This window comes from Oncorhynchus mykiss, chromosome 15, assembly GCF_013265735.2.
Source record: "Oncorhynchus mykiss isolate Arlee chromosome 15, USDA_OmykA_1.1, whole genome shotgun sequence".
Lineage (NCBI taxonomy): Eukaryota > Metazoa > Chordata > Actinopteri > Salmoniformes > Salmonidae > Oncorhynchus > Oncorhynchus mykiss.
Window position 1 is genome coordinate 55,356,274 of NC_048579.1, and position 18,808 is coordinate 55,375,081.

Consider the following 18,808-nt stretch of genomic DNA (forward strand, 5'->3'; position numbering starts at 1 on the left):
AATTGTCCTTAGAGCTCAGAGACAGGATTGTGTCGAGGCACAGATCTGGGGAAGGGTATCAAAAAATGTCTGCAGCATTGAAGGTCCCCAAGAACACAGTGGCCTCATCATTCTTAAATGGAAGAAGTTTGGAACCACCAAGACTCTTCCTAGAGCTGGTCGCTCGGCCAAACTGAGCAATCGGGAGAAGGGCCTTGGTCAGGGAGGTGACCAAGAACCCGATGGTCACTCTGACAGGAAACTGACAGGAAACCAGGTACCGCTCATCACCTGGCCAATCCCATTCCTACTGTGAAGTATGGCAGTGGCAGCATCATGCTGTGGGGTTGTTTTTCAGTGGCAGGGGCTGGGACACTAGTTAGGATTGAGGGAAAGATGAACAGAGTAAAGTCCAGAGAGATCCTTGATGAAAACCTGCACCAGAGCGCCTAGGACCTCAGACTGGGACGAAGGTTCACCTTCTAATAGGACAATGACCCTAAGCGCACAACCAAGACAACGCAGGAGTGGCTTCGGGACAAGTCTCTGAATACCCTTGAGGGACCCAGCCAGAGCCTGGACTTGAACCCGATCGAACATCTCTGGAGAGACCTGAAAATAGCTGTGTCACGACGCTCCCCATCCAACCTGACAGAGCTTGAGAGGATCTGCAGAGAAGAATGGGAGAAACTCCCCAAATACAGTTGTGCCAAGCTTGTAGCGTCATACCCAAGAAGACTCGAGGCTGTAATCGCCGCCAAAGGTGCTTCAATAAAGTACTGAGTAAAGGGTCTGAATACTTATGTACATTTGATATTTCAGTTCTTTATTGGTAATGCATTTGCAAAAATGTCTAAAAATCTGTTTTTGCTTTGTCATTATGTTTTGATTTTTTGAATAAGGCTGTAACTAAATGTGGAAAAAGTCAAGGGGTCTGCATACTTTCCGAATGCACTGTAGTTAATTGTTTTTTAATATAACCAATATGCTTCCATATTAATTTAGAATCTATCCTCAAAATAGTTTAAGGATATTAATTAATAAATGAAATTAATCAATATGTCTTAAATTAATCCATTTGGGTGATGCTTTAGGTATTTTCATTTTCCACACGAGGTCGGGGCCATACATTTTTGGTCCACCTCTTGTCCAATCCAAGGTCATTGTCCCCCCACCATCAGACTGATGTACCTTTGTCTTTTCTAAGTGGCTGCTGGTTGTCCGTCAGGGCACTAAGGAGTGTGGCTCATGTCACAACATTAATTTGCACTATTTCGTCTGGTGTTGGCGACAGATCAAGCCGCTGCATCCTGTCATAGGAGAGAGAAAGTGTTTGGAATTCAACAGAGACGTAATAAGACCCCCTTCCCCACAAGGAAACACTGGTTGACCAGCCAATCTTACCGTTTCCTTCTCCAAAACATTAGTACTCCAAACGCTGCAACCAGCAAGATGGTTACTACCACCCCACCTACACCTAGGATTTCCATTCAATGGGAACAAGAGAGAAACAAAACCATCAGGAGAAAGGACTCAGACTTACTTCCTGTTATACTCCTTCTCTCCCTCCCTGTAATCTGTGTGGTAGCCTACTCACCCGCATATATGGCTGTAGCAGTGCTTCCATCTGAGAGTGAGAGAGAGAGAGAGACCGCATAAGTAATTAAAAGTCTTGAGTGATTCATGACTGTGGTAATAATGATCAAAGAATGATGCCAGGAAATGGTTGTAGTGAGTGTGTGGTTAGCATGGGAGTGAAGCCAGCTGGCAGAGGAACACAGGAAGTTTTCTCTAAAGACTAGCATCGTCTAGCACAGCGGTTCCAAAACGAGGGGTCGCGACCATAAGTGGAGTTAACGGATATAAAAACGGGGTTACAGGAAAATGTTCAATGTGTGGGGAGGCACCAGCACAGAAGCTCACATCAATACCTTTGTCAGATAACACTGTTAAACAAATAATGTATGTGATTGCTAGCATTCAAGAGGAAACTGAGTGAACGACTCAAACACTTCCCAGCTTATGCTCCAAATTAACGTTAGTTGTGAGAGCAGAGATGCCCATGCATTGACTTTGGCTCGCTATACATGTCGGACATAACGTTCTGTCTCACGATTACCGAGCATGAAACAGCACAGGGGATGTTCAGTGTGCTGCGTGGCTATATTGACGAAAAACAGATTCCATGTGATCGAATGGTGGGCTTTGCACAGATGGGGCTCCATCTATGGTGAGAAGGTGGGCAGGCCTCTGCACCCTAGTTATGAATGTCTCCCTCTGCCATATTGACGCATTGTATGATACACCAAAAGCAACTGGCGGCAAAAGACCTGAGCGCAGAACTCGGGAGATATACTGCAGCAGGTAACTTTGATTGTAAACTACATCAAACCACATCCACTGCGAGCACGCCTGTTCACAAAACTGTGTGGAGATATGGGATCAGAGCATGACAACGTTCTACTTCACACCAAGGCTTGGTGGTTATGGAGGGGAGTATTGGAAAGATTTTTCACATTGATGGAGTAACTGTTGTCATTCATAATGGATGTAACAAAAACAGACTCGGTTGAATTTCTGTGTAATGAAAAGAAAATGTGGGTCCTTGCCTATGTAATAGACACATTTGGGAAACTGAACAAACTGAACACAAGCATGCTGGGTGGGGAAATACAAAAACATTCTACAGATGACTGACCAAATCAGTGAATTCAGAGGAAAGACTTGTTATTGTAGAGTCTTTCAAAATCTGAAAATTCTCACGGCTCCAACCATGTTTCTGTTAGAAACATGGTTGGAGCCGTGAGAATTTTCAGATATCAAAATGGGGTAGTGGGCCAAAAAAAGTTTGGGAACCCCTGGTCTAGCATGAACAACAAAGAACAGTACACCAGAATGGAACAAAAACATATCTGTACTATTCAGTAGAGTGATATACTATGGGACAAGTCTCCTCACCGCCAACTGGATCCTCACTGGAGGCTGGGGTTCTGTTGGAGACACAGTAACTCTCTGATGGAGAAACAGTCTTCGTGAAGACAGAGGTCACCGCACTGGGCACTAATGTAAGGTCATCGATGATGGTGGTTGTCACTGTAACAGTAGTAATGACCTCTTGGTTCTCTGTGACAGGATCCAGGGTTAGGGGGCAAAGGTCAGAGCAACAGTTTTAACTGACCTGTCCAACCATACCTCACATTGATCATTAACATACGGAGAGAAGAAAGGCAGCAATTGATGAAAATTGGTAGGGACATACGCAGTATTGGAGATAAAAGTGAACTGGGAGTGGTTGGTCTTGGGCTAATTCTCTCTGTGGGCACTGAGCGGTGCACTATGGGAGATGGAGTCCTCTTGTGGGTTATTGAAGCTGTTGGGGGAGAGAGGATAAAAGAGGTCAGTCATAAGAAATCAATACAGCCAGGGCAGGGACTTACAGTGCCTTCAGAGAGTATTCACACCCCTTGAAATTTTACACATTTTGTTGTGTTACAACCTGAATTTAAAATTGATTGAATTAAAAATGTGTGTCACTGATCTACACACAACACCCCCATAGTATCAAAGGGTGAATTATGTTTTAAGAAATGTTTACAAGTGAATTTAAAATAAAAATCTAAAATGTTTTGAATGTTGCTTAGCCACATAAGTTGCATAGACTCACTCTGTGTGCAATAATAGCGTTTAAAAGGTCTAATGCAGCTGTTTTTAGCTTAATATCAAATCATTTCTGGGTAACTTACTGCGAAATGGTTAAAAGAAACCAAAATAGCAACAATTTTGCTAGGACTGTCTGGGAGTGGTCTGAGTCGGAGGGGGAAAGAACATTTGCTGTTAGTGGCAGAGGTTTGGAACTCTTTCTTATTGGTCTATTAACTAATTTACTGCATGGTGATGTCACCATGTAGGCCAAAACGTCATCCCTCCAAAACAGTTTGAAATTTCAGACGGGCTTTTCAAACAGCTCCTACACTAAAAGGGTATTGACATCATTTTAACAGTATTATTCCAACCTAGCATGGAAATATACAGTACCAGTCAAAAGTTTGGACACACCTACTCATTCAAGGGTTTATCTTTATTTTTACTGTTTTCTACATTGTAGAATGATAGTGAAGATATACAAATGATGAAATAACACATGGAATCATGTAGTAACCAAAAAAGTGTTAAACAAATCAGAATATATTTTATATTTGAGATTCTTCAAAGTAGTCACCCTTTGCCTTGATGACAGCTTTGCACATTCTTGGCATGCTCTCAACCAGCTTCAGGAGATAGTCACCTGGAATGTATTTCAATTAACAGGTGTGCCTTGTTAAAAGTTAATTTGTGGAATTTCTTTCCTTCTTAATGCGTTTGAGCCAATCAGTTGTGTTGTGACAAAGTAGGGTTGGTATACAGACGATAGCCCTACTTGGTAAAAGACCAAGTCCATATTACGGCAAGAACAGCTCAAATAAGCAAAGAGAAATGAGTCCATCATTACTTCAAGGCATGAATGTCAGTCAATGCAGAACATTTAAAAAACGTTAAAAGTTTTTTAAAGTGCAGTCGCAAAAACCATCAAGCGCAATGATGAAACTGGCTCTCATGAGGACCGCCACAGGAAAGGAAGACCCAGAGTTACCTCTGCTGCAGAGGATAAGTTCATTAAAGTTACCAGCCTCAGAAATTGCAGCCTAAATAAATGCTTCACAGAGTTCAAGTAACAGACACATCTCAACATCAACTGTTCAGAGTAGAACGTAAATAAGGCCTTCATGGTCAAATTGCTGCAAAGAAACTACTACTAAAAAGGACACCAATAAGAATAAGAGACTTACTTGGGCCAAGAAACACGAGCAATGGACATTAGACTGGTGGAAATCAAATCAAATTTGATATTTTTGGTTCCAACTGCCATGTCTTTGTGAGACGCAAAGTAGGTGATCTCCGCATGTGTGGTTCCCACCGTGAAGCATGGAGGAGGAGGTGTGGGGGTGCTTGGCTGGTGACACTGTCAGTGATTTATTTAGAATTCAAGGCACACTTAACCAGCATGGCTACCACAGCATTCTGCAGCGATACACCATCCCATCCAGTTTGTGCTTAGTGGGACTATCATTTGTTTTTCAACAGGACAATGACCCAAAACATACCTCCAGGCTGTGTAAGGGCTATTTGACCAAGAAGAGAGTGATGGAGTGCTGCATGAGATGACTTGGCCTCCACAATCACCCGACCGCAACCCAATTGTGATGGTTTAGGATGAGTTGGACCACAGAGTGAAGGAAAAGCAGCCAACAAGTGCTCAGCATATGTGGGAACTCCTTCAAGACTTTTTCAAAAACATTCCAAGTGAAGCTCGTTGATAGAATGCCAAGAGTGTGCAAAGCTGTCATCAAGGCAAACAGTGGCTACTTTGCAGAATCTCAAATATAACATATATTTTGATTTGTTTAACACTTTTTTGGTTACTACATGACTCCATATGTGTTATTTCATAGTTTTGATGTCTTCACTATTATTATACAACAAAGAAAAATCCTTGAATGAGTATGGGTGTCCAAACCTTTGACTGGTACAGTTTATATATTATCATTTTTTCCACTTAGACATTAAGGAGTATGTTGTGTAGATTGTTGACAAAAAATGACAATTAAATCCATTTTAATTCCACTTTGTAACACAACAAAATGTGAAAAAAAGTCAAAGGGTGTGAATACTTTCTGAAGGCACTGGAGGTCCCAGCCCAAGTTTTTTTTAAACACCTGCACACAGAAACAGCTCAAAGCACAGAGAGAATCACATCGTGTACTCAGACAGTTGATAACTACAATCTGATCAATGTCAGTGGACCCTTTCCCTTAGGTCGGCGTTTCCCTAACCAAGGAGTGCACATTTTGGTTTTTCCCTAGTACTACACAGCTGATTCAAATAATCAACTTATCCTCACGTGTTGAATCAGCTGTGTAGTGTTAGGGCAAAAACCAAAACGTGTAACCCTTGGGCTCCCGAGGACCGAGTTTGGGAAATGCTGCCTTAGGTCCATTGGCAATGTACAGGATGTTCCATACAATGTTTCTTTACATAAACTGTGTCATACAGATCACGTACCCAAAAGGATAGGAGAGAAAGTGAAAGTTGTGGTGATGGATGACAAGAAGAGGAAAGGAGAGAGGATATTACTAATGTAGACTCAAGGGCGGTCAGTTTCTTTTTAGTCTATGGTATTAAAATAAATCTGCACCCTTTCCCCTATGGTACTTTCCATTTTACTTTCAAACTTGTACTTATTTATTTTTTGAACTGCCTTATGTTCAAACCATACAGGAACATTATGGAAACGTTGTACAGCTACTAAAGTGTATTTAGACGGTTTCACTCTACGTCTATGAGGTTAACAGAACACAAGTCCCATGCTAACCAATTGGCTAATTTCCCAGATATCAGAGATAATGATTCTCTCTCTCTGTCTCGCTCTGTCCTTCCCCAATTGGTAATTACAGTCCTGTCCCATCGCTGAAACTCCGCGCGGACTCGGGAGAGGCGAAGGTCGAGAGCTGTGCGTCCTCTGAAACACAACCCAGCCAAGCCGCACTGCTTCTTGACACAATGCCCGCTTAACCTGGAAGCCAGCCGCACCAATGTGTCGGAGGAAACACCATGCACCTGGCAACCGTGCCAGGGTGCACTACGCCACAGGAGTCGCTAGTGCGCGAAGGGACAGGAACATCCCTGCCGGCCAAACCCTCCCCTAACCCGATCGACGTTGGGCCAATTGTGTGCCGCCCCATGGGTCTCCCGGTTGGCTGCGACAGAGCCAGGATCTCTAGTGGCACTGCTCGCACTGCGATGCAGTGCCTTAGACAACTTCGCAACTCAGGAGGCTCTCTACTGACAATTTAACCCAGTGTTTAACCCAAAAGGCTCAGACTTTTCTGTTTCCCTCTATGCGGGCTGGCACCCGTGTCTCCGGTGGACCTGCTCTGACTTGGAGGCAAGGCAAGGGCCTGGGTACTTTTCAGCTGTCATTTTATTTTTTACATTTAACCTTTATTTAACTATGCAAGTCAGTTAAGAACAAATTATTATTTACAATGACGGCCTACCCCGGCCAATGCTGTACCAATTGTGCGCCATGCTATGGGACTCCCAATCCCGGCCCAGATGTGATACAGCCTGGATTCAAACCAGGGACTGTAGTGACGCCTCTTACACTGAGACGCAGTGCCTTAGACTGCTGCGCCACTCGGGAGCATTTACATAACAATGGCTAACCGTGAAATTTAACACCTTCTTACAAACGCAACTATCTTGAATGATGCCGAGGTTGTTGATTCCGCTCGCCACAAGTCTTTAGTGTCAAACTCCTGATGGAAACACTAGAGCTGACATTAACACTGGTGACATTAACACTGGTGACACCTTGGTGTGGGAGTAAGTCTAGATGGAAAAGTACCAATAAGGAACTGAGAACAACTCTATAGAGTTTTTATCTGCACTGTTTCTCTTTCACAGCCTGAAAACTAAACTAAAACTAGAAAGATGCTGGCTTTAAACTCACTGATCTCCCCTGACATGAAACTCACTACAACCATTTCCTGCCATCCCGCTTTGGCAATTATTAACAACATTCAGGAATGTCTCTTCTTCTCTCTCTGGCAGACAGGCAGGCAGGCATGCATGCAGACAGGCAATACTCACGTACTATTGTAGTTGGAATAGATGGGTCGGCTGGAATAAGCATGAAAGAATCAGCCAGAAAATACACACATTTGTTCCAAATATCTAGTCTCATACCTGCTCTTTATATGTAAATGATATGCATTACAGATGTAGTCTATAGTTATTGCATAATTGGAATACCTGATCTTATAGGTGTGGCTTGTCTGTCTTAATGTGTCATAGGTAGGTAGCGCATCTACTTACGTATGCATATCAGTGTTGGGCCTTCCCACTGAAGAACCTGATTAATTCGTTTGCACCTGATGCGACTGGAGGTCCCCGCCATCCTCACATAGCCATCCACACACTGGTAGTGTACAGAGTAGTTTTCTTGATAACTATCCAACTTTTTCAAGGGCTTGGTGAGCTCACACTGAGGCAGGGGTGGGCACACGTCTGAGGGGTGATGAGAAGGTGACTAAGTAAATAAGGTGCGCTCCCATAATACTGGGGTGGATCCAAAGTAAAAAAATAAATAAAATTGTGCTAGGACTGTCTGGGAGTTGTCTGAGTGGGGAGGAAAGGGCATCTAAGCAGTGCACGAACCACAATGTGGCTCAATCCACCAGAGCGGAGGGACCTATTGGGAGGGATATGTCATCAGAAAATTAGCTGTTATTGGCAGAGAGGTTTCAAACTCTCTTTGTTATTGGTCAACTAATTTATACCATCCGGTGATGTCACCAGGCAAGCCAAAACTCCTAATCAGCACATTTTACATGGATGAAGGTCCTGTGTAGATTGTATTTTCAACCAACAACTATTACATCACACATCATCACAAAAAGAAATCACACTTTTACACTGTTAGTTTCTCCAGTTGTTGCATAATATAATAAATAATAGAGAAAGAAAATGCATTTTGACTGCACCGGGCCTTTAACAATGTTCGCCATTACTCATGGTCTCTCTGGAAGGTTAGTAGAAAACATAGCAAGAGAGGAAAGATATGTTTGAGTAGTGTTTTAAGGACAATATAAGCAAGACAATGGGTGTGAATAGGGTTGCAAAGGGTCGGAAACTTTCCGGTAAATTTCCGGAAATCTTCCGCAAATTTTCCATGGGAAGTTAAGCCCGGGAATTTGGGGAATTTTGCTTAAATTCATCAAAAAAAGTTAGCTTATAACAGTGAACCTTTTTTGTGGGATACACATAAGGCAATTCTAAGTCTTGTGGTATATTATAGGGGGGTGTTCCCAGCAGAGGGAACACCCCCCTATCCACATCGATGGAACAGTAGTGGAGAGGGTAGCAAGTTTTAAGTTCCTCGGCATACACATCACAGACAAACTGAATTGGTCCACTCACACAGACAGCATCGTGAAGAAGGCGCAGCAGCGCCTCTTCAACCTCAGGAGGCTGAAGAAATTCGGCTTGTCACCAAAAGCACTCACAAACTTCTACAGATGCACAATCGAGAGCATCCTGGCGGGCTGTATCACCGCCTGGTATGGCAACTGCACCGCCCTCAACCGTAAGGCTCTCCAGAGGGTAGTGAGGTCTGCACAACGCATCACCGGGGGCAAACTACCTGCCCTCCAGGACACCTACACCACCCGATGTCACAGGAAGGCCATAAAGATCATCAAGGACATCAACCACCCGAGCCACTGCCTGTTCACCCCGCTATCATCCAGAAGGCGAGGTCAGTACAGGTGCATCAAAGCTGGGACCGAGAGACTGAAAAACAGCTTCTATCTCAAGGCCATCAGACTGTTAAACAGCCACCACTAACACTGAGTGGCTGCTGCCAACATACTGACACTGACTCAACTCCAGCCACTTTAATAATGGGAATTGATGGGAAATTATGTAAATATATCACTAGCCACTTTAAACAATGCTACCTTATATAAATGTTACTTACCCTACATTATTCATCTCATATGCATACGTATATACTGTACTCTATATCATCGACGGTATCCTTATGTAATACATGTATCACTAGCCACTTTATACTATACTATGCCACTTTGTTTACATACTCATCTCATTTGTACATACTGTACCCGATACCATCTACTGTATCTTGCCTATGCTGCTCTGTACCATCACTCATTCATATATCCTTATGTACATATTCTTTATCCCCTTACACTGTGTACAAGACAGTAGTTTTGGAATTGTTAGTTAGATTACTTGTTATTACTGCATTGTCGGAACTAGAAGCACAAGCATTTCGCTACACTCGCATTAACATCTGCTAACCATGTGTATGTGACAAATAAAATTTGATTTGATTTGATTTGATTTATATTATGGTTAAACTATCCCCTATTCAATGGAATTGCACAGAGCATTCTTCCATCACATGTACAAGACCTTGCACACTAATGAGATGCTATTGAGCCCACACTACTACACTGTCTGAGCCAAGGACTACATGCTTTATGGTAAGTTTTGATTACAATACTGGGTGGGGTGAATATATTTTATATGACATACATGTTTTTTTGTTAACTAGTAAATAGTAGCCTACAGCAAAGTTTGTTTAAATCATTTCTAACTATTTCTGCTAGTTAGTCTTTGCTACCATGTGGGTTTTAGCTTGCTTCAGCCTGCTATCTGGAGTGTTAATTCACCTGTTTCCATACATGTTTCATTTTAAAACATGTATCTTACAAAGGAGTTGTTTAATCTGCTTAACTATTTATCTGTACATTGAATTGTATCGGTTTGGGTTTTTTTTACTCATTTTTTTCTAATCTTTACAGGAAAATTCCACAGGAACTATCTGATATGTGGAGACATTTCACTGCTGCTAGTGTAGAAGGAAAATCTGTGTACATTTGCAAATACTGTGCCAAATCATATGTGAAGAATGCAACAAAGATGCAGAATCATCTGGCCAAGTGCATAAAGTTCCCTCAGTGCTCACAACAAGCAACCTCTGACAAAAGTCCCTCTACTTCTATTCGAGGTGAAAATTATGAATCAGACACCTTATTCGATAGCAACAGCTCATTGTCCTCCTGGAATCAGAAGTTTTGACTCAATGGAGGAACGTAGTCAGAGAAATGCTGATGGATGTCTTGCTCGAGCTGTGTACACAACTGGTTCACCTCTGATGCTCACAGGCAATGTGTATTGGAAGAGATTTCTAAATGTTCTTCACCCAGCATACACCCCTCTAACCAGACATGCTTTATCTAGTAATTTGCTGGATACAGAGTTCAACAGAGTTCATGTGAAGGTCAAGCAAATCATGGAGAAAGCAGACTGTTTTGCAATCATCTCTGATGGGTGGCCAAATGTTTGTGGGCAAGGAATAATTAAATACATAATCTCCAGCCCTCAACCAGTATTCTACAAGAGCACAGACAAGGGACAACAGACACACCGGTCTCTTCATTGTAGATGAGCTGAAGGCAGTCATCAATGACCTTGGAACACAGAAGGTATTTGCACTGGTGACAGACAATTCTGTGAACATGAAGGCTGCTTGGTCTAAAGTGGAGGAGTCCCACCCTCACATCACACCCATTGGCTGTGCTGCTCATGCATTTAATCTGCTCCTCAAGGACATCATGGCACTGAAAACAATATATACACTCTACAAGAGAGCCAAGGAAATGGTTAGGTATGTGACGGGTCATCAAGTTATAGCAGAAATCTACCTCACCAAGCAAAGTGAGAAGAATAAGAGCACCACATTGAACCTGCCCAGCAACACCCATTGGGGTGGTGTTGTCATCATGTTTGACAGTCTCCTGGAGGGGAAGGAGTCTCTCCAAGAAATGACCATATCACAGTCTGCCGATATGGACAGCCCCATCAAGAGGATTCTTCTGGATGATGAATTTTGGGAGAGAGTGGTAAGCAGCCTGAAACTCTTGAAACCTATAGCAGTAGCCATTGCACGGATTGAGGGAGACAATGCCTTCCTGTCTGATATTCAGACTCTGCTGCAGATGTAAAGAATAAATCTGTACTGCCCTGCCCACTTCATTGTTGCTCTAAGCAGAGGAAACTGCAGTTCTGAAATACATGAAAAGCGTGAAGACTTCTGCCTGAAACCCATACATGCCGCAGCAAATACGTTGGACCCCAAGTATGCTGGCAAGAGCATCCTGTCTGGTGCAGAGATCAACAAGGACTCTGGTGTCATCACTATCGTGTCTCACCCCCTTGGCTTGGATGAGGGGAAGGTTCTTGGCAGTCTGGTGAAGTACACTTCCAAGCAAGGTCTTTGGGATGGAGATGCAATATGGCAGTCGTGCCAACATATCTCATCAGCCACCTGGTGGAAGGGACTTTGTGGATCTGAGGCTCTTTCCCTTGTTGCCTCCATCATCCTTAAAATCCCACCGACATCAGCCGCCTCAGAGCGCAACTGGTCCTGGTTTAGGAGCACACACACCAAAGCATGCAAAAGGTTGACCAATACAAGGGTTGAAAACTTGGTGGCCATCCGGGCAATTCTGAGGCTTTTTGAGCCTGACAACGAGCCATCCTCAACAAGGTTGGAAAGTGACAGTGAAGATGAGGCCTCAGAGTCTGATGTTCAGGAGGTGGACATTAAGGAGGTCATTGAGGAGGTCCGGGGAGAAGACATGGAAGCCTGAGGGGAAGACAACTAAAGCTTTAGTTTCTAGACTATAATTTTACAGATGTATGTTGAAAACGTTTTTGGGAGATGCGATGGATCATTGGAGATCATTCAATATTCCCTTTCTTTTGTTGTTCAGTGAAATCATCCCATGTGAAGAGTCAACTTATTTAATTAAAGTTTAATTTGTAACTAAATAGTTTTTAAAAATGTATTTTGGAACGATTTAATAATTTGCAATTAAGTCTACTTATGATAAGGTAAAAAGTTTATGTCCATATGATATGGTAAATATATCCAATGCAAAAAACATCTACATTTTAATGATATTAATTTGCATATATTTCCATTAATTCCCATATATTCCTGTTAATTCCCATATATTCCCACGGAAAGTTTCCACCTCTGAATTAGGGTCGGGCAATATGGCAAAAATAGTATATCACGGTATTTGAATTTTTTTACGGTATGACGGTATTTTATGTTTTTTAATAATAAAAGTTCAATATTTGCTTTATGAGTAGTGTGTGACCCTAGGGTGACAACACATACATTCTAAGTGATTTCAATGGGTCTTTCTCCATTCTGATTGTTTTATACTGTTCAATTAAACTTCAACCCCCCACAAAATCTGCATTTGAGATCATTTCTACTCTGCCACGTAGGGCTACACAATATGGGCAAGCAATCTGGGCCTTGATTTTAACCAAATGTTGCAATTTAGAGCAAAACACTAATGTCAACTGTTGGAATCATGGAAATAGAATGTATATTCTAATTATTTAGTTAGAATATGATAGTGAGCACTTTTAATACTATGTTGTTTCACATGACAACGAATGAAAATGCCAATGAGATATTGCGACAGGGTAGGCTCTAAAGTGTTTATATGCCTTTTCTACGGGACCATATAATCTTTGGCTACATTGAATGTTTTCTCTTAGATACTTACTTCATGTAGCCAAGACATTCTTTCTTTGTGTTTACCTATTTAATTTAGAAGACACTGTTGCACAAACAATACGCTGATTTAGGTCTACACCATCACTGGTATTCTCAGGCTGAATGGCTAATTACGCTTGCTCTTACTCAGTGCATTTATTAGCATTAGCAGCTAACAAGATTTAGGAACAACTAGCTGTTTGCAGATTTAGAAACACAAGCTAATAGTGTAATTATAGAATGCTTGTAGATTTATATTAAGAAGCAAGGGGACAACTGCATCGTTGTCATCAACATGTTGCATGTGCTGTATTGACCATGCAGACTGAACGCAAGTGTCTCGTGGTCGAGGAAAAACAAATGCGCTCCTTGAGTGACACGAGCTGGGGCTAGGTCTGTGTGGAAAGCGGCATGGAGAGAGAGGAAATGGGTGTTACACACTGCGTATTACATTTAACAAACAAAACATTCAAATTCAGAGAACCTTCATTGGGTTGGCCCACAGATGTGGCAGGTCCCTGTCATGTTAAATAGTGTCCACTGACAAATTGTGTTCAACCCATGTTTCACAATGGGCTAAAACAGGGTCACACATGGTGTTTTTTGGTAATCTTAAAAATCTTCATGGTATCAAAAGTATACAGCTCACACACACATGGGTATTGGCGCAAATTGAAGAAGACATCTGTACCATGTCAGATATTGAGTTGAAATGCAGTCTGAGTTTACATCCCAATAGTACACTAATATACAACACAGAAGTTCAAAACATAAAAAAACCCTAGTTTGTTTTTGAGGTGTACATGAAGAGTACTATTCAACGATGCTCTGTTGATCAATATTTCCCTTCGGTGAATCCCCATCATCTTGTCAACAAGCAAATATATTATACCAATCTGTCTGTATAGGCTTTTATCCATAACAAGTCCCAGGCATCAAATCTTCTATTTCTGTAGTATGACGCCTCTTAATGTGCAAATATACCCCCTAATCTGTCACAGGGCCTTACCCCGAATCCACTCCTTAATGCTGTGTGCCAAGCAGAGAGGAATCAGGTCTCATTTACAGTCTTTGGTAGGACTCACCCGGGGATTGAACTCCCAACCTTCCAAACTTAGGTTGGGAGGCTGCTGAGGTGGTTTTACATTTAAAAAATCTCTCCAAAATATATTTTAAAAATACATATAGTTCTATCAATTTCTATAACTTATATAAAATGATTTCTTATGGCCAAAATTACATTATTTGATTATAGACAAGTTCATGTTTTTATGAGTGTTTGAGTTTAGGTCCATAACTGGCCTCTTTCTGCTTAGACTGCTTTCAGGGTAAGGTAACATGGTTTCTTTCAGCATTTCTCAAACAGGGACCGGTGATTAGGCCCTCTTCCTCTGGGGACCATTTGGGTAAAGGATAATTGCCCATTGCTTTTTAAAATTAAAAACACATTTTTCTTTACTAACACATAGGCTATGATTGATTTAAGATAGTAATAACATGGACAATCATGTAATGATTTTCATTGGTGGAAGAAGGTGAAGAGGACCAAAGTGCAGTGTGGTACGTGTCCATAATACTTTTAATCAAAACTGAATACACGAACAAAAACAACAAACCGATAACCCAAGTTCTGACAGGTGCAACAAACACTAACCAGAAAATAATCACCCACAAATCAAAACGGGAAAACAGGCTACCTAAGTATGGCTCTCAATCAGAGACAACGATAGACAGCTGCCTCTGATTGAGAACCATACCAGGCCAAACACATAGAAAAAGAAAACCTAGACCTACAACATAGAATACCCACCCACGTCACACCCTGACCAAACTAAAAATAGAAACCTACAAAGCAATCTACAGTCAGGGTGTGACAAATCAAGCTATTTCATTCTCTATTTGAGGACACCTGGACATCTGAAACAAATGTGTAAAAATAATTTGATGAAACTGCACTAAATAACACACAAACACACTGAGTGTACAAAACATTACTGAGTTGCACCCCCTTTTGCCCTCAGAACAGCCTGAATTCGTGGGGCATGAAATCAACAAGGTGTCAAAAATGTTCCACAGGGAAGCTGGCCCATGTTGATTGCTTTCCACAGTTGAGTCAAATTGGCTGGATGCCCTTTGGGTGGTGGACCATTTTTGATACACACAGGAAACTGTTGAGTGTAAAAAAAAACAGCAGCGTTGCAGTTATTGACACACTACAACCGGTGCACCTACTACCATACCCTGTTCAAAGGCACTTAAATATTTTGTCTTGCCCATTCACCCACTGAATGGCTCACATACACAATCCATGTCTCAATTGACTCAAGATTTTAAAATCCTTATTTAACCCGTCTCCTCCCCTTCATCTACACGGATGGAAGTGGATTTAACAAGTGTCATCAATAAAGGATCATAGCTTTCACCTGGATTCACCTGGTCAGTCTATAACATGGTTCCATGTAGAACCCTTTCACCAGAGGGTACTACATGGAACCAAAAAGTGTTCTTCCTGGAACCAAAAACGGTTCTCCTATGGGGACAGTCGAATAACCCTTTTTTCAAAGAGTGTATGGGAGAATGATAGTTCTACCTGGAACCAAAAATGTTTTAGGTTCTAGATAACACCTTTTAAGAGTGTTGTTCAATCTATGCAGATGGCAGCCCCCAACAGGTGAGTAGCATCCTCAACAACACACACAGACACACCAAATAACCATTAATGAATAAATAACAGAAAGAAAAACACATATGCTCATTATTCAGTGTGAAATAAATGAATAAATAGTAAGTAAGGGATAAAACACAGACGTTCTGTACATTACCTTGGAATTATACAACGAGTCGATCTAATCCTGTATGCCAATTGGTTAAAACCACATTCTAGCCGGTGTCTATTCCACCTACTAAATCTATGACATTGCATTTACTCTGTTCCATCTGACTGCGCAATCCACTGTCTCATCAGCTCTGCCAGGCAATGTATACTGATCAAAAATATAAACGCAACATGTAAAGTGTCCCATGTGTCATGAGCTGAAATAAAAGATCCAAGAAATATTTCATACGCACAAAAAGCTTATTTCTCTCAAATGTTGTGCACAAATTTGTTTACATCCCTGTTGGTGATCATTTCTCCTTTGCCAAGATAATCCATCCACCTGACAGGTGTGGCATATCAAGCTGATTAAACAGCATGATCATTTCACAGGTGCACCTTGTGCTTGGGACAATAAAAGGCCACTCTAAAATGTGCAGTTTTGTCATACAACAGAATGCCGGCAATTTTTTGAGGGAGCGTGCAATTGGTATTTTGACTGCTGGAATGTCCACCAGAGCTGTTGCCAGATAATTGAATATTAGTTTCTCTACCATTAGCCTCCTCCAATCTCATTTTAGAGAATTTGGCAGTAAATCCAAACAGCCTCACAACTGCAAGACACGTGTAATCATGCTAGCCCCTCTACATCCAGCTTCTTGAACCTGTGGGATGATCTGAGGCCGCTATTTTTGTTCAGTATTTACACTAGATCTACACTGTAAAAAGCATCTAGACATTATCTCCCATTTCTTTTAGACTAGCATTTGGTTAAATGTTATTTCTAACGGTAAATGTGTGCTTATATTATTGTTTTATTTGGTAACTGTGGTATAAGTGGGATAAACAGCGTAAACAAACGCAAAATACTACAAGTGGCTGTTATTCTGACAGCAGAGCCGGGGCGTGACTTTGTAGCCGTAGCTAGTTGGCTAGCTAGCAGTAAGCAAGGGATTCGAACGTTGCCACTGAGCATGGCAACCGAACATAAAGAACGAACGACTGGGTCGCTTATTTAGCTAGATAAATTGTTTGCTGCCAGCAAACCTGCTTATATGACAAATTAATTACAAAATATCAGTTTCTGAAAACAGCTGGTCAAACTAGAAACATGGGAGGATAAATATCGAACTAGCAACCAAAATATAAGAAAGTATGAATTCGTTTATAAAAAAAAATCTACGGAAGAAAAAAGATCCACAGGTAAATGTTTTATTTGGCAACTGTACTATAAGCGGGATAAACAAAGCCGTTCTGTAAAATACATTGGAAAAATGAACTCTGCACATGGACGAAGTTTATCCCTTACTATACATAATTGTAACAGACAAAATGTACTGACCTCGCCTTACAATATTGAGTCGACACACTTTGATGATAAAAAGGAGGGAAAGGAGACACAGCCGCATGACACTGGAGCCTGCTATTCCAATGTTTAAATAAAGGAGTGTCTATAAAGTCTCTCTGATGATGAACTGAGCCACAGGAAAATAATATGCATCTCCGAACTTTTGAAGTGGTATGTGATAACGCCGCAAACCTTTCATCCAAATGTGTTGCTGCCACACTGGCACTTTCACTTTCATTCTCAATCATTCAGGTCTACTGCTGTAACCTGGACTCAGGGGTAGAAGTAACATCGTAAATGTAAATCTTCTTTATTAAAATTAGTATGATAGTTCTGCATGATGGGATTTGAACACACAACCTTTGGATTGCTAGACGTGTTGGTTGGATTCTAATATACAATAATTGATTCCAATTGTAAGACTATGTCATAGATTTTTATAACTAACCAACGATAGACCACAGCCTGCCGTTTCTGAAGTGAACAAATTAGTCATAGTGGGCAGAACAAGCAAGGAGGAGGGTAGAGCCAAGCACGAGCTAGCGAGATCCTATTTGCGCGTTCTAGCATATATTTGCGTATATCCGTTAGGGAACGCCTACTCTGTGAAGCGTGCCTGAGCAATTACTCAATTCGCCCTTGCACTCCTTCTAAAACAACGGCATTTCTTAGACTTTGGCAAAGGGTAAAATCTACTAAACTTGATCTACTCTGTTAGTAACAGATTATAGTTTTCGGAACAGACAACTATATTGAAATCAAATATTTAATCGGTGGGAAAATGTGCAGAATGTCAGCCAAAATCCATCTCGCTCCATCTTCTCCTACTGTCGGCCACTGGCCTTCTTTCCATTATCATATTTGGTAGTGAGCGGAAACGCTAACCGGATGCTTCACAATTATACATCCGGAGAAATATCTGGCTCATTGTTCTATGTGACTATTTCATATCCTTTGAGGTCCGCACACGGTCAACGCTTGTATAAAAGTTGTAATCTAGCTCCATCTAGTGGTCGTTTGATTGTTTTTTTTTATTTTTGTTTTCAAGTTGTGGTTATTCGAACGCTAGGTGGAAAAAATATAGTGTTTGATGAGACCACAGGGCCTCACTTACACCCTAGGTATCCGACTAACTGTGTATGCCAACAGCATACCACTGCTGGCTTGCTTCTGAAGCTAAGCAGGCTTGGTCCTGGTCAGTTCCTGGATGGGAGACCAGATGCTGCTGGAAGTGGTGTTGGAGGGCCAGTAGGAGACACTTTCCTCTGGTCTAAAAAATATACCAATGCCCCAGGGATGTGATTGGGGACACTCCCCTGTGTAGGGTGCTGTTTTCTGGATGGGACGTTAAAACGGGTGTCCTGACTCTCTGAGGTCAGTCAAGATCCCATGGCACTCATTGTAAGAGTAGGGGTGTTAACCCTGGTGTCCTGGCAAAATTCCCATTCTGGCCCTCAAACCA

General features: G+C 41.7%; 1 protein-coding gene and 1 long non-coding RNA gene across 3 annotated transcripts; both read right to left on the reverse strand.

Moving 5' to 3' along the window:
* Positions 1–840: 840 nt before the first annotated feature.
* Positions 841–17,831, reverse strand: LOC110490348 (interleukin-15 receptor subunit alpha). Of its 2 annotated transcripts, XM_036944676.1 has the most exons (8): positions 17,341–17,831; positions 7,894–8,085; positions 7,669–7,698; positions 3,239–3,349; positions 2,938–3,102; positions 1,577–1,606; positions 1,384–1,456; positions 841–1,289 (listed from the first exon to the last, which is right to left on the reverse strand). In XM_036944676.1, the coding sequence occupies exons 1-8, from the start codon at positions 17,405–17,407 to the stop codon at positions 1,226–1,228; spliced, it is 732 nt and encodes a 243-aa protein (XP_036800571.1). In that variant the 5' UTR covers positions 17,408–17,831; the 3' UTR covers positions 841–1,225. The 2 variants fall into 2 exon arrangements, with proteins under 2 accessions (XP_036800571.1, XP_036800572.1); XM_036944677.1 differs by lacking the exon at positions 7,669–7,698 and having other exon boundaries at positions 17,341–17,825.
* On the reverse strand, positions 14,737–16,211 carry LOC118938816. Its single transcript, XR_005036132.1, has 2 exons — positions 16,006–16,211; positions 14,737–15,351 (listed from the first exon to the last, which is right to left on the reverse strand). It is a non-coding gene; the product is annotated as an uncharacterized LOC118938816 (long non-coding RNA).
* Positions 17,832–18,808: the final 977 nt, after the last annotated feature.